General features: G+C 36.9%; 1 protein-coding gene across 1 annotated transcript; it reads right to left on the bottom strand.

Annotated features, from left to right (window-relative positions):
• Positions 1–1,141: 1,141 nt before the first annotated feature.
• LOC111507223 (uncharacterized) lies at positions 1,142–12,102 on the bottom strand. The gene is made up of 8 exons (XM_023162510.2): positions 10,174–12,102; positions 8,415–8,487; positions 8,188–8,355; positions 8,047–8,133; positions 5,499–5,843; positions 3,528–3,753; positions 1,751–1,822; positions 1,142–1,272 (listed from the first exon to the last, which is right to left on the bottom strand). Exons 1-8 carry the CDS (start codon positions 11,868–11,870, stop codon positions 1,247–1,249), a joined length of 2,694 nt encoding a protein of 897 aa, XP_023018278.2. The 5' UTR covers positions 11,871–12,102; the 3' UTR covers positions 1,142–1,246.
• Between the last annotated feature and the right edge of the window lie 3,684 nt (positions 12,103–15,786).

Below are 15,786 nucleotides of genomic sequence, written 5' to 3'. Positions count from 1 at the left end.
TATTTGTGAATATTTGAAAGGCTTCAACATCTTGAACGATCATCAATATGGCTTTTAGAAACAAAGATCAACAGGCGACCTCCTATTGTATGTTACCCATATTTGAAATAACGCAATCGTGAAACATGGAGAATCAAGAGCTGCTGCGCTTGATATTTCTATGGTCTTTGACCGTGTGAGGCATGAGGGTTTGCTGGCCAAACTTTGATGATATGGCTAGTTGGATCACTTTTGTGTATGGCTCTTCAGCTTCCTGAATGATTACCATCAACGCTGGTGTTCCCCAAGGATTCATATTGTCTCCAACCCTCTTTTCATTGTATATCAACGACTTATTGGAAAAAAACAAAAATCCAATATATTGCTTTGCCGACGACAGTACACTTCCATTTGGAAGTGTCATTCCATTTGGAATTCATTCCATTTGGATTCCAGGACATCGACTAAGGAGGCATATCTTCACAGGCAGCAGGAGGTTGCATATCTTAATGAGGATCTAGAAGTGATTTCGAATTGAGGTGAAATGAACACCAATATGTCTTGGCACAATCATGTCGCTGGAATTGCAAAGGCTGCTTCTCAAAATTTCGGAACACTGTTCCGAATCAGAAAACTGTACACACCACAGCAACTTTTCATGCTTCATAAAGCTCAGATCCGACCTTCTTTGGAGTATTGTTCTCATGTATGGAGCTCTGCCCCCCAACACACCCTGGAGTTGCTGGATTTCATCCAGACGCGAACGTCAGGTGTATCCTTGATAGCCTGGAACACTGAAGAAAGGTTGGAGATGTGTCTCTCTTTTATAGATACTTTCACGGAAGGTGTACAACTGAGTGAACTTCGAACTTCACTGTTTAAAAACTCTTTCATCTGGAGAACTGCGTTCATGTGGAATGAACTTCCTGAGAATGTTTTTCAAAATGGATTTAATCTTCAGCGATTCAAATCCAATGTGAATCGCTACTTTCGCACAAGCACCGCTCTGAGAGCGCGTTAAGGATTCTCCTGTAGTGCTTGTGCATACATTCTAATGTCACGTTGACCTTCGAAACCGGATATGTCCTGCGTGATCTTTGAAACGAGTTTTGATGGTTCGCTTAGTCTGTCTGATATATTTTTGTAACAGTAAAACAAAAAACAGAACATAAATTATAATTCAAATATAAATATTTATCAGTTTCACAATTTGCATTACGGCTAATACAAAAATAAACATCACACAACACAACACACCTTGGTTGATTCATCTTATATAAAATACCGATTTGCCTGAAAATAAAAAAAACAAATGTATATCTTTCAAACATCTGAGAGACAATGAATATTTGAGAATCATTTGAAAGGGTTCTGAAACAGGACGGTTTTTGAGTTTGAAAATTATCATGTTTCTTCATGTCACTCGAAAACAATACATAGATAATAATTATTTGTGTCGTAAAAGTATAAGTAAAAATTTTAGACGTACTCAAATCTCAGATAAGATTTGTGGTTATTCATTGGTTGACAAAATTCACAAACACCAACTGGGTATCTGAACAATCTGCTGAATTTGATTTCATTGTCTATACCTTGAAAATTTCTCCCTGAATGCAGTGCATTGTAGAGGCCACATGAAATTATAATACAACTACGTCAATGTAATAATTGTAATATTGAAACTGTTTCTCTGCATGAGAATAATGTTTATTTTAATTAAAATATCACTCTAATCGAAGATAATTGATTTTACATCTATCAATTTACATACCTGCAGATCCAACATGGCTCTTGATTTTATCTTTCTTATATTTTGGTGTACTTCCTGTAGTTAAAGTCATTTCTGAAATAAAAAGCATTTTGAGAATACTGGTAAAATGTGAAGTGAACCAAATAAAAATCAATAATTTAGAACTACTTGAAATTTTTGGGAAAGGATGAATTTGGTGTTCTAATTCTACTAACAACTGATGAAAATGTTGATAAAGTGAAGAAAATTGTCAAGGAGATTGGTCGAATCATTATTAAACAAGTTGAGGATGTCGGCATATTGTTTGGCTCATGCAATGCAATTTTTTCGTGAATTTCAGGCATAAATCTTGTGGCAGCGAAGTTCGTTCTGAAATTGCTGAATTTTGACCGTCGTCCCGGTGGAAGAGCCCAGAAGAAACAAGACAAAATGGAAGCACACCAAGTTTGATCAAATATCAAGAATTTGCTCACTGTTTTCTTCGATTAACGTGGCGTGCTGCATCAGGAGTTCTTACCATATGGTCGTACGGCAAATAAGGAGTATTATCTTGAAGTTATACGCCGGTATAGTGGAAAAACACCACAAGGCATCACCTGTCGTTGCTTGTTCGTAATTTTTTGGCCAAAAACAATAACGTAATCATTCCTCAGCCACCGTATTCACCAGATTTGGCCTCCAGTGACTTTTTATCGTTCCCAAAATTTAAGAGATTCATGGAAGGATGGCGGTTTGCGACGATTGAAGAGATAAAATCCGAACCGCATAGAGAGGTCAAGGACATACCAAAAAGTGCATATTAGAACTGCTTCAAGGATTGGAAAAACGCTGGCACAAGTGAGACTGACCTGAACGAATTGTTCTTAGATGATTTGACAAGGGTATTATATCTGAGGGGGCTACTTTGAAGGGGACAAACTAGAAATTAATGAATAAATCAATGTTTTTGAGAAAAAAGAAAATTTACCTCATTTTTCAACAGTCCTGATATATTGGGAACATAATTTGTTTCAAACCTGTTGAATATTTTCAACCATTTCCCAATATCAATAACTTTATGTGAACACAGGGTCTGGACAAAATACTACGTGGGTAAATCAAATATAAATGAGACTTTTCGACCTTTAGGCACAATAGGGAGAACGTTCCCGCTATGTTTGTTGTTGAGTAGGTTTGTCAGGAGTAGGGTAAGCACGTGGGCTCGCCTCCTCGACCCTCTCAGTGTCCACCGCAAAAGACGAGACATATCGATCAGGGAAGTGGTTCTTCTCCATGACAATGCTCGCCTCCAAACAGCAGCCTTGACTAGGGAAAAATTGGAGCAACTGGGGTGGAGCACATTGGAACACCCCATTGGAACAGTCCAGACCTGTCACCCTGTGGCTTTCATGTGTTTGGCCTTATCAAGGAACCTTTGGGAGGCCAAAGATTCGATGGTGATGCTAAGGTTGAGTCTACGTGCGCAATTGGCTGCAGAAACGACCTGCATCTTCCTACGTGGAATCATTTGGAAATTGCCTGACGGCTGGGAAAAATGTGTTTCCAAATCAGGAGATCATGTAGAAAAATACATCATATTCTTTTTTTGCCTTCAAAATAAAAATGAATGACCAAAAAAAAGTCTCGTTTATATTTGATTCACCTAGTAATTATTAATAAGCAGTGATAAGGAGAAATTACGCGAAGCATCTTTTGAGGTCTTGGGTCTTGCATACATAATGAACTTTTATTATTACTGCATCGCTATTAAGAATGAACTTTAATTTTGTTCTGGGATAACAGGTACATACTAATTTACCTTTTACTTTGTACAATTGCTGCCATAAAATACCCTCTATACTCTCCCTCCAAGAATCCCATATTTTTTCGGTTTTCGCCTCCAAAACGTAGGTATATCGAGATGAGTTATTTTTCTTTTTGCTCTTTGTATAATCTGTCAGGTGAATGGTGTAATTTTCGAATGTTGCAATTCGCAAGTCCTCCATCTTTATACTATCGTAATAGTTGAATGTTTCGTGGCTATACTGAAAATAAAGAGGAAATAAAATATGAATTACTTCGAATTATTTAACGAGCCTCCCAAAAATTGAAGAAAAGGAATTATTATAATTATAAAAATGATAGAAAAATGAGCTTAATTTTGGATGTGATTTGGTTGGGATTGTTGGAGATGGTATATCTTGGCTTTTGAGCCAAAATAAACCCTTGCGGGTTGCGGTGGAGGGCCGAATAAACCCACTTACTTCAGACCTAACCTTGGCTTTTGAATTGTTGCTTTAGGAGGTTTTGATTCAACTTGATTCAGCACATGATTAGACAGATGATAGATTTAATTTTTCTGTGACAATCGCCCTACAGTTTTCTGAACAATTTATCGAATAACAAATTTTTATCAAGATATAAAAAATGAATCATATTGCTGATTATATTTTTTTCACAAAAATTAGATGTTTTCTCGTTTTCTGACGAACTGGAACACCAGAAAAAGAATGAATTGTATACTTTATTTTGAGAAACGTGTCAAAAAAGTTTGATTGTAAACGCGTTGTTTCATACTCTTTAATAAGCAAACAAATTTTGAAGTTATGACGTAGTTACGAACACTATCCCACATTTTTTATTATAAAAATGAAGAAACAAATTACCAAAAAAAAGTTTTCTGAATCTAGATACCCTTTTAAAGTACTGATAAATTATTAACACATTTTGCAGATAATAGGATTCAGTGATAAGAAGAAACTCCTAGATGTTTCCAGCCCAAACTTCATCACAGATAATAGAATAATGACTCTCGAAATTATCTAGATATCAGAATGTCGATACAATTTATAGGAAACTTAGTAAGAGTCAGAGTGAATTTATGCTGAAATTGACTCACCTACTCATATAAATTTGAAAGAGTTCTGTGGAATTTGCAAAAAAGAAAAATATGAAATGATCAATGGCATTCTCTTTGAATGCCCTATTTACACCTCAATGAAATCTTCACACATTGAACAGCTAAAGAATGAAGAAAAATGTGTTGGTATCTTGAATGATATTATAGCAAATTTATCTATGAACATGGGAGTAAGATTGAAGGTATAGTTCTCAACGAGTAGACTGTGTTTCCTCCCTCTTGCGTTTGTATCTCTGAATCTATGCATTCTTTTGTTCCTTCTGGTTTTCTGTTGATTTTTTTGTAATTTTTTTCTCTTGTCCCCCATTAACTACTTATTCGTTTTAAAAGTGGCAATTTCTGAAAGTAAATTGATGGATGTAGCCGTTACTACGTGGTAGGAAATCATAATGAAAAAAAAAAAAAGATTTGAAACTTTCTATGTTTTTTAACACTTTTATTTGTAACTAACGCTACTGCAGTTCCATCCTATAAGGACATTTTCAAACTTATACATTGATGTATACATGTATCATGTATAAATGTATGCATACATTAATGTATACATGCATCATGTATAAATGTATACATACATGTATACATTAATGTATAAGTTTGAAATTTTCCTTATAAGACAACACTGCAGTAACGTTAGTTACAAATAATTCACCAAGTAAGGTAAATAGAGCTAAAAAGGTTGTTAACAACATGGTAATGTTTTTGATGAAATAATTGCCCTCTACAGTTTTCAGTGTTTTCTATTTCGAAAGAGTGAGACGTTTTAGTTGAGACACCACTGTATTCAATGGTGCATCAGATAAGAAGTTTTTCTTAAATTTTACAATATACAAATATCGATATGGCAAATGTATAACCAGGATAATAACTCACGTGGTCCTCTACAGCCAGAACAACATAATTACTGAAGAGAAACACAGTAGCTTCCATTCTTCTGGGTTTACTGATAGTGAAGTTTTCTCGCATTTTGAAACACCCGTAGGACATCTTGCTGATTGGACTATTCTGTATCGAATCTATCGCTACGTAGTCGTTGCCTTTGGACATTTCGTTTTTGACTATATCTAAGGCCATTTGTGTACTACCTATTGGCAGATCAAGTCTTTTGAGTTCCTTCTCAATGTTTTCTAGAAACAATATGTATTTTCCTAACCTCTGAACGGGCGTCAGCAAATACGCAGAGAAATCTAATCTTTCTTCAAAGTGGTCTTGCATATCCTGCAAAAGATAAAATTAACTCAGTCAAGAAATATCTTTCCTGTTTGAAATCTTCTTTTTTGAAATGTTTTCCATTTTTCAGCAACATTTTTTTCATGTTATTTCATTCAAATTGCTAGTATATTTGAACCCAAAGTCTATGTATTTTATTGACATTTTTTCATTTATTATCATATTATAATTCATATTATAGTTTCTATTATAGGTCACACTAATATGCTACTAACCTGTATCTATATTCTGAATCTGGAATAAATAATGACGCACAATTATTGAATAAAGGTCGAAACGCAAATTATCTATTACAATTGACAGTTACTAACATAACCGACTGCAAAGCTGATTACTATAGTTGCCCTTGCTGAAGACAAAATATGCTACTAACCTGTATCTATATTCTGAATCTGGAATAAATAATGACGCACAATTATTGAATAAAGGTCAAAACGCAAATTATCTATTACAATTGACAGTTACTAACATAATCGACTGCAAAGCTGATTACTATAGTTGCCCTTGCTGAAGACAAAATATGCTACGAACCTGTATCTATATTCTGAATCTGGAATAAATAATGACGCACAATTATTGAATAAAGGTCAAAACGCAAATTATCTATTACAATTGACAGTTACTAACATAATCGACTGCAAAGCTAATTACTATAGTTGCCCTTGCTGAAGACAAAAAAAAATGATTGTAGATGAAGTTTGTAGGTATCTATATGAATTTTCCTGTGAGCATCTAGTTATTATAACTGGTTTTTTATCCTCGAATGAGAAAGTAAATTGTTTTTATCTTCTTGCTAAAGCATCACCAACATTTATGGCAGACGAACACTAAAGGACTGATATTACAAGAGGTAATTTAACCAATGTGCTAAAATTGTATGGTGAACCGCAGGTTTCAGAAAAGTATGTACTACAGTGGCTGTAGTTATTTTCCAAAGGATCAGGTTAGTATTCTATAGGAATTATACTATTTTGTCTTCTTTAACAAACTATAAAATTCACTCTCCAAATCTTACTAGGTCGTCAATTCACCAGCAAACTGAGACTCAGGAACAGAAACTAGCAGTTACGTGTAAAGTTCTTCATTTATTATGTTTCTCGATGTGGAAACAGTAAGCTGCTCAATCAGGTTTCCAAAAAGCACTGAAGAAATTGTAGTACTTCAGAAACGACACATTGAAATAATCATTGAATCACTTGATAACAATTAAATTCAATTCATTTTGATAATCAGAAGTTCCAGATATCATTGCTGATTCATTGAAGTAATCCAGATTCGTTCCTCAGATATACATAGATGTAAAGTTGGATGTGTTAAAATAACTTCTTTGGCTTGAATAAGAATAAACCAGATTCTGAAAAAGCCTGCGTCTGGATCATAGATAATATCATTTGATTATGATTGAAATAACGAGGAGAAGTATACAAATGTTATGAATTTTATTGTCATTGTAAATATAAAAGTCTTGGTTGGTATGGATCTTGATGATTGTAACTGATCTTATTTTTTTGAATAACCGTGCTAGGAATCACACGTTGAAAGGTAAGACCTCGTTAGTCCCTAGCTCGCACAAGTTTCTCAACTTCTGAGAGTTGTCGTTCGTATGGGGGCGACAGCTGGTTAACGGAAAACAGATTTTAAACCAGATTTTTTTAAAACAGATTTTAGATATCAAGTTCATTTATATGATCGCCGTTGACAGTGATGACCTGGCCAACATCGTTCTCAAAAAATATACACCTATTCATCAAGAAATGGCTCTCATTGCTGAAAATAATTTTTCGATGAAAATTAGGGTTTAGGGAAAAGTGGGATGCAAATGAGTTTGCTACTTCATTATGTTTCAATTCCTCATAATTTTCAATAATCGCTTTCATGTTCGATTTTTGTTAATTTTTTCAGATTTTTGTGAATAATCCTTTATACTGTCCTGTTCAATTTCTCTCTAAATGATTTTATTATTCATTTCTAGAGTTGTTGCTTTTGGGATAATTCCTAGATATCTTGTCATCTTTTATCTATATTGAAAAAAGTGTTTAGAAACCTTGTTTTACATAACGTAATAAAAATCTCCTACTTAACCTCTGTCAATGAGAATTTTGTACTCCCGCTAGAATTCTGACTGTCTGAAAAAATCAGACCATAATTTGATTTTTTTTCTTTTTTTTTTATAATTTGATTTGATCCTCACCTGAATAATCATGCCGAACTCTTTCAGAACAGCGTCTGCTTTCGGTTTGTTTCTGAAGTAGTTGGGATACAATTCGAATAATTTTTCCTAAAATTATATTTTCTTTAGAAACATTTGAAGTCCAGACCGGTTTTCACTTACGTGCTCTATGAAACAATTAACAATCTTATTGATATCGTCAGCAGATTCTTCAATCGATGTTAGGAACTTATTTTGTTTAGAGAGAATTTTTTCTATATTGCCAAATAAGTATCCCTGTCGCTCTTTTAGATACACTGGAGTATGTTTCTTGATGAAGGGTTTGAAAGTCTGAAATTTATAGAAATATTAAGGTTGATTAAAATAGTTCCTACTCAAACACAACTTACGAAAACTACTTTCTCCAAATCGTTGATATACTTTCGTTCGGTTGTTTTTATTTCTTCGATGATATACGCCAGCCTGAAACACATTGAAAAGCTCTAGTTTGATATTTCAATTCTTGATTCAATTCGATAGTAATTTCGATATGACAGCTCTCATCGGTGATACTGAACTGGGTAATGATTGCAACATCTGAACTCAGCTGTTCTTAACAACAGCATCCTCATATAGACTCAATTACACACATATAAAATGTTCATTAGACCGATTCTGTACTGTAGAAAATAATCCCCCAGCAATATCCACAACTTTCCCTTCAGATTTTCCTCTCAGGATCTGTATGACACAGATAAACTAAAGATTTCAGCAACTCGATACTTCAGCAATGTCTATACCCCACCAGAACACTAAACAGTACCAACACTGCCGCCATCAACACACTGGCCACCCCCTGGAAACCGCGTGGGGGCTCCAGAAGGATTCCGAGTGAGAAGATCCCGTTTCCCTCAGTCAGGCACCTAGGAGTCATGGAGGACCCTCTGGAGCGGATCCATGATATCCTTCAGGAATACTCACTGATCCTGGAGCACACTGAAGCCTGACCCCCCCATTTCCAAGGCCTGCCCGAACCCATCAAACCCATCAAATACCAACCACACAAATTGTACCTGGACCATCCGCCACAATCGCCCACACACCAAGAAAGCCATGCACAAGGACCATGAGAAACTCACCAACCCAATTAACATCGCATTAAGAGCATTGTTGAAACCAACCAATAACGTTTATCAAGATAGTTGATATATTTTAGCAAAATAGCCATCAGTGAATCAACCCTAACCATGAAGAGGCATAAGCCTGACGCAGGGCCTACACAACCTAATATAATGAAAAACATAACTATACATAAACCTTTTGAATTGAATTGATCCGAAAACCCCGTGAAACATCACCGGCAGAAGTGATAGCCCTCCTCTTTAACGCCTCATCCTAAGATGTGGGTATCTGTGTCGAGAGGATGTATGATTCTTAGAAAACTCATTGTAACTAACCTTCGAGATACCGGCTCGCCTTCTATCATAAGAACACTTGTCACAGTAATGCGTCACAGCTACTCGTGAACTCCTTTATGGATCATGAAGTAACCGAAGAAATTGACTCTGACTCTACATACGTTTTCTGAACGATTCCAAAGGAGGCTAAGTGGTGTAGTGAGGAGCCTCTTCTGGAGCAGAATATCTTATGAGTTTGCCTTGCAACAAAGTTAACAGTAGCAGAAGCAGAACCTCCCTTAGAAGAGGAAATAAACTTTCCCTGGGCATTGAACGATAATTCTCCCAAACCTGCATGGCTGAATCTAATATATCGTTAGGAAAAGCTGATATACCTTCAGATATTCTTATATGGAGAAGTTTCTGCGTTCATTGAGGTGGAAATCTGACACTATGTCGATATTGAAAACCTCGAAGTCGTCTAATCAACTGGAATATTTTTATTATGTCGATAAATCTGCCGCAGAGGATAATTCAGAAGATGGTCTACAGATACTGTTCCAGAACTGCATATTCCTTTCTGGAAGTTACATATTACTTCAGGAGATCGGCAGAGTGTTGGCTTGTGTTGGTTATCTATCTGACGAAGGTAGTCGATCAGGACCTCAGCAAATTGAGGAAAAAGTACCAAGATCTGCTCAAGTACACTGGTCCTGTGTATTTTCAAAACATCATTGTAAAGATATTTTCAAATATAAACGAAAATACTTACTTCGTAGGTGATGGAAAAGAATTGCTCCTCTTCACTGTGGAATCTGCAGAGAAACTGTTTTCAATGACTCTTTCAGGATTCACCACTCTCTCAATCCTTATAACACCTTTATTATCGCAAAACGTTTCCCTTCTTACGTTAACGTACTCATCCTTACATTTAGGCCTGCCAAGTTCTATCCCTTCGTCATCGTCATCGAAAATTGAGCTATCTCTGGAAGTTGTCGAGTAGATCGTAGATCTATTTGAAGTTGGAGCATAAACGACTATATTCTGTCCTACGTTTTCCTCATCAGAGTTTTGATATACTACAGATTCGTAAATATGTTCGTCAGGTTCTTCGACAACTAATATATCGTCCACCGTCTGGTCAACATTTTGGTATAATATCACATCTGATCCCTGTAGTTTGTCTCGCATTGCTTCGAAAGTTTGAGAGGTGACAACTCGTCTGTCGACCATGACTTGAATTTCTACCAATTCTCTGCCATCATCATTGTAGGCTTCGACTATGTTCAGTCCTGTTTCGAGATCGTCTCCCAGACTTTCGGTAAACTCGTCCTCAAATGTACTGCTACTAGCTGCTGCATCCACTTTGATGAAGACACCTGATGAACCTTCTTTTGATTTGCCTTCGCCTACAAAGCAATTTTCATCTTTGGTGTATTCTGAGAGGTTAACCGCAACCTTATCTGGGTCAGCCTCAAGGTAAATTTTTGATTGCCCTTTCCACAATTCATTTTGTAATTCTTTCTTTTCGGATGATTCATGAACTGCTGTGCATTCTTTGTCTTCACTATCTGAATTTCTATCATATCTCATAATAGACAAGAAGTCACTCTCTTCCGGAGAAAATATATCTTTGACGTGTTCTGTTTCGGAATGTTTCAACAAACTGTTACGGGGCGGATTCTGAATAACCTCAATGAGGAGTTTTGTTGATGAATCATTCTCTTCAGAATATCGCCTTCTTAACTTATCTTCGTACACTAATGTATGTTGAGTATCATCTGATTTTCTAGATGCACATGTAGAATCGTGCAACTTCTGCTCCATAATTGGCAGAAAGTCAGTTTCGTGAGGAGAAAAAACATCATTGTCTTCATCACTTACATCTTCGCTGTCAAGAGGATTTTCTAGGTCATCCAGGAAACCATCCGCCTTCATGAGAGCGAAATTTTGATCCATTTCTTGGACGAGACTTTGTCTGTATTTTTTCGTCTCCGCTTCGTCCATTGCGGCGAAGCTTCTCGTTTTTTTCTCCCGCAAGTCTTGAATATTCTTCTCGAAATTCCTTCGCTTTACGTGGACGTTTTTACACATTTCCCGTAACTCTTCTAGGTTCGTTTTGTTTTTCTCGATGACTTTTTCAATTTGTTCTTCCGAACGAGATCTATACAGGCGTAAGGCAGCATTAGTGGGTGGGTCATCTTTGACAGACGATCCCTCCACTTCATTTGAGTTATGCCTTTCCTCCTTGGATACATTTTTCTTGTACTTATTTTGCCGTGAACTAGTGCGAATACGATTGTTTCTAACGAAGAGCCTTTCTGTACTCACGGGAGCTTCATCCTGAGGGACGGTTGATTTTGTTCTGGGTAAAGTTGTACTAGATGATTTTGAGGGTCTCTTGATCTCGAAGAGTTGCCTCAGTTTGTTCACTTTTCCTTTAGGTTTTTGTTCTGTGGGACGGTTCATTTTAAAACAAACATTTCCATGAATTGTTTTATGAAAATCACTTATATCATTTCACTGGTAAGCAATTTTGAACTGTGAACGGTGGTTGCCCTTATCTTATCCGTTTCACTCTTATCTCCAGTTAGATTATAGAACTTATTCGTTATCCGCTATATAATATGACATTTATATTGCGAGTAGGTAAGTGTACCTTTCAGTTCAGCACCGTACTGCATGCTGAATGATTTGAAATAGAATGTAATGAAGAGTTGGGATTTTTATCAAAAAAAAAGGCTGTGACTGATTAGATAAAAGATGCAAAGAGGGACATGACATCATTTATCATTTAGCGTTGAGATGTTACTATCTACCATTACCTATACAGTAACGTACTTAATCTAGACATGTACAAATAATAAAGTAATGATGAAAAAAGAGAGAACAAAATTCCTCCTGGTAGGTTGTGGTCGAATTGAACTAGAAGTATAGTCTATCCATTCCCAATTGGAACGGCAATAAAAATAACAATACAGTCATGAACATTTCTTACCTGTGGCCCCTAGTCGCCCAGATAGTTAGTAAACGTGCTATCAAATGTAGTTGAGGAATAAAAGCTGGACTGCCTGAATACTATTTTTTTGTCCGTTTCACAATATTTCTTTATCAGTGCCGTGTGTTCGTGGGGTTAGGTGAGGTAGTGAGTGGTTTTGCAAATCGATTTTTGAAAACTTCTTCTAGAGATCAATTACCCTAACACCAAACCGATATTTTTGCACTCGACGCGCGTTTCGCTAACAAGGTTAGCATCTTCAGGAGAAGCAAATTGATTCTGAATCTAAAGACAAGGGTTAGCTGTTTATATACCGTCCGATGTGGACTTTGTTTGTTAAATGATGATTATCCTAATTGATTTTTCAGTAATTAAGTAGTGAAACCACTACCTGCAAATTTATTTGTCCGCTTTTCAATCTACTGTTGTTTACATATTCATCAACATGGCTTTTTGGATACCTTTTGAAACAAATGATAACAAAACGTTTGAGGAATCTATGTCAATCGACTGGGATCCGGAATTTGAAAAAAAGGACTTACATGTTCAAGTTCAGCGAGTAATTTTAAATATTCATGAATGCTTGAAGGAAAAAAACTGTCGCACTTCACAGAATGCTATTGTGAATAGAATATGCGAGTTAACGAAACTATCTCGTTCTCGGATATTGACTACAATACCAAACAATAACACAAAAAAGCAGATATTGTTGATTTCATGCTGAATCATGACATGGAAATACCCGAAAAGATTCCAAACTGGCGACCATAAAACAACGTAATTCCAAAAAAGGTTATTTATAGGTATTATTGATTCGATTTGTGAAACACGTGGTCATATTCTCTTACGTTTGCCTCCATATTATTGTGTGTTCAATCCAATTGAAATGGTTTGGGCCACAATGAAAGAAAGCTTGCAGAAATGTAATCAGTCACCGACTTTGAATGCTTTAGTGCTTGACAATATGAGGCGAGTGGTGAATGAAGTAGGTAATAGTGATGTGTGGAAGAACTGTGTGGCCCTCGTTATAAAAGAAGAGAACAAATATTATGTGCAAAGTTCCATAAATTCGATCGTTATTCAACCCGATGATGACTCCAACTCATCCGAATATAGCGAAGAAGAATTTTGATTTTTCTAGCAATTTTGTTGGCCTTTATTATTTTCTAAATATATGTTTGACAAGAAGTCGCTGTGATTATTTGTTATATTATTATTTAGAGTTTTCGACTCGGAAATCAACTACCCATGGTGGAAAAATTCAGTTGAGATAACTGTTTCATGGGGTTATCAATTGCTATGATTGTAAGAATAAATAAACTGAAAAACTATCACTGAAAATTAATATGCCGACGCCTATGTCGAGGCGGGAATTCCTTCTCTGTGCTGTTCCAATTGGTATTGGAAATACTATACCACATGGTATTTTTTGGGTAATTGAGTTCCTGAGGGAGACTGTCTCAGGTTCACAGATGCGTCATGGTCTCTCAATCAATGTATCTGTAGAGTAGGGAGGGTGAGTGCACTTAGGCCTCATATGACCCATTGTACATCCTCCCGAGGAGTTGTCCTCCTAGGTCATCGTCCATCCTGTCCTTTCCAGGAAGGTGAACAGGTCACTAGGAGACATCTCCTTTATATCGGCAGGTGTATGCCAAGACTCGCCGAACACATACTCTCTCATTTCCATTGTGACTTTCTTCAGCCAATCTAGCGTCACGTCGTCATCGCAGACCACTCTGATGATTTCACCGGAGCATGTCCACGACTTGAGAACGTGGGCGGTTTGCTGTTGCTGCTGAAGGCGTAGAAGATGATTTTGTTCAGCTCCTCAATCAGTTGATTTTTGATGAGACTTTTCCGTTTTGTGGTTACCTTAGCGTACGGGTTATCTATGATTACAATCTTGAGGTGTCTCACGGTGGCCTTCTCGAAGGTTTTGGAAGGTGCAGAGACATTACTGTCGTTGCACGGCTTCCTCAACCTTCTTGGGGTTCCCTCCGTGGAGGTGCTCAAGTGAGGACGCTTTCCTGCAGAGGTAGCCGGTTCCTTACCTTTATTCAAGGCGGAGCTCTTGGCGTCTGCCACAGGAAGTGCCCTTGCTGTTGGAGGTGGAGGGTACACTTATAGTTGCTGCAACTCCTGCCTCTTTCGCTCTCTTTCTCCTTTTGGCAAGGGAAGAGTTGGTAACCTCTGGCAGAGCCCTTCAAAATTACCAGAGGAAGGCCGATTACAATGAGGTTTCGCCTGGTTACTCAAGGAGATCGTTCGTAATCGCATGTCATCATGCGGCTATTCAGCTGTCGACACGATTCCTTACACGTAATGCCGCATTGGCTTCCCGGATAGGACCCCCAGTTCCCTGGCCGTTCCCCTATCCGCTATCTGGGGACGCGCCCGATAGGTAGTCCAACCTAAGGGTCTCCACCAACGTTTTAATAACAATGAATTTTGATGAAATTGAACGTTGGTTGAGAGAACCTTGTTGCTATCACTCCAATTCGAAATCCCTTCTATATCCTCATTCATCTTCCTGCTGCCGGTGAAGATGTGCATCTGCAGCTGATGTCTTTTGTAGTTTTCCCTTTCGATAATAAACTTTTCTTATCAGTCATTACTATCAATATTAATTCGTATTATGGTTTTCAATTGTTTATGAAATCATCTCAGGATCACTCTGTTGAATCGTTTTCGACATGTTAACTACTTGAATTGTTGTTGTTTATCCTGTATGCTCCCAAAGTTACAATTTTCAATATTTGTTCATGAAAATAAACATTCCGTGTAAGATTGCTAGACAGGGCTGCATTTGCCCGGCTGTAACAATATGAACGCTAATGTTTTAGGTTTATTTTCAACCTTGTTCAAAAGATTGCCTGAAATAAGTGTTCTATGTTGTTTTTGTTTCATGATACTCTCTCTCTCTCTTTGTATGACTGTTGCTTCCCTCTTGGGCACTTCTCGGGCATATTCGACCAACAGTTGACAGGAGCCTCGTGGGGGGGGGCAGCAGTTGTGCTCAAGACAATGCTGCCACCATATAGTTTTTTCTCACATTTTTTGTACATAAAGTAAATGTATTATTTTAAAGTTTGTCTCCTCTTGGAGACACCTTTTGTTGTTTTTCACATTATTGGACACCTTCACTACCACGGTCACCACGAAATCCCATTTCATGATCCTTTAATATATAAAAAAGTCAGTGATGTTGCCTAGCACGACTTCATGAAATAATGAATTCATAAACACACATTTTCCATCTCACCTTCGAAAACAAATTGATCGAATTAATTTTTTCACAATATCATTACCGCGTTTTACTCTACTTATAGGAAATCTCATGAAATATTGTAACCGTTGTGTGTATTTATTGTCCAATGAAAAATA

Source organism: Leptinotarsa decemlineata, unplaced genomic scaffold, assembly GCF_025532065.1.
Source record: "Leptinotarsa decemlineata unplaced genomic scaffold, Ldec_3_MD MMD2_P_RNA_scaffold_5, whole genome shotgun sequence".
NCBI classification, from domain to species: Eukaryota; Metazoa; Arthropoda; class Insecta; order Coleoptera; family Chrysomelidae; genus Leptinotarsa; species Leptinotarsa decemlineata.
The sequence above is the reverse complement of the archived record's forward strand: the minus strand, read 5'-3'. Positions and strand labels throughout refer to the sequence as shown.

Coding starts and splice junctions, on each gene's coding strand:
- LOC111507223 (XM_023162510.2), bottom strand. CDS start 11,870: ATGAACCGTCCCACAGAACAAAAACCTAAAGGAAAAGTGAACAAACTG. Junction 8,488..10,173: donor TCTTTTCCATCACCTACGAA/GTAAGTATTTTC, acceptor AATGTGTTTCAG/GCTGGCGTATATCATCGAAG. Junction 1,823..3,527: donor GCAATTGTACAAAGTAAAAG/GTAAATTAGTAT, acceptor TTTTTATTTCAG/AAATGACTTTAACTACAGGA.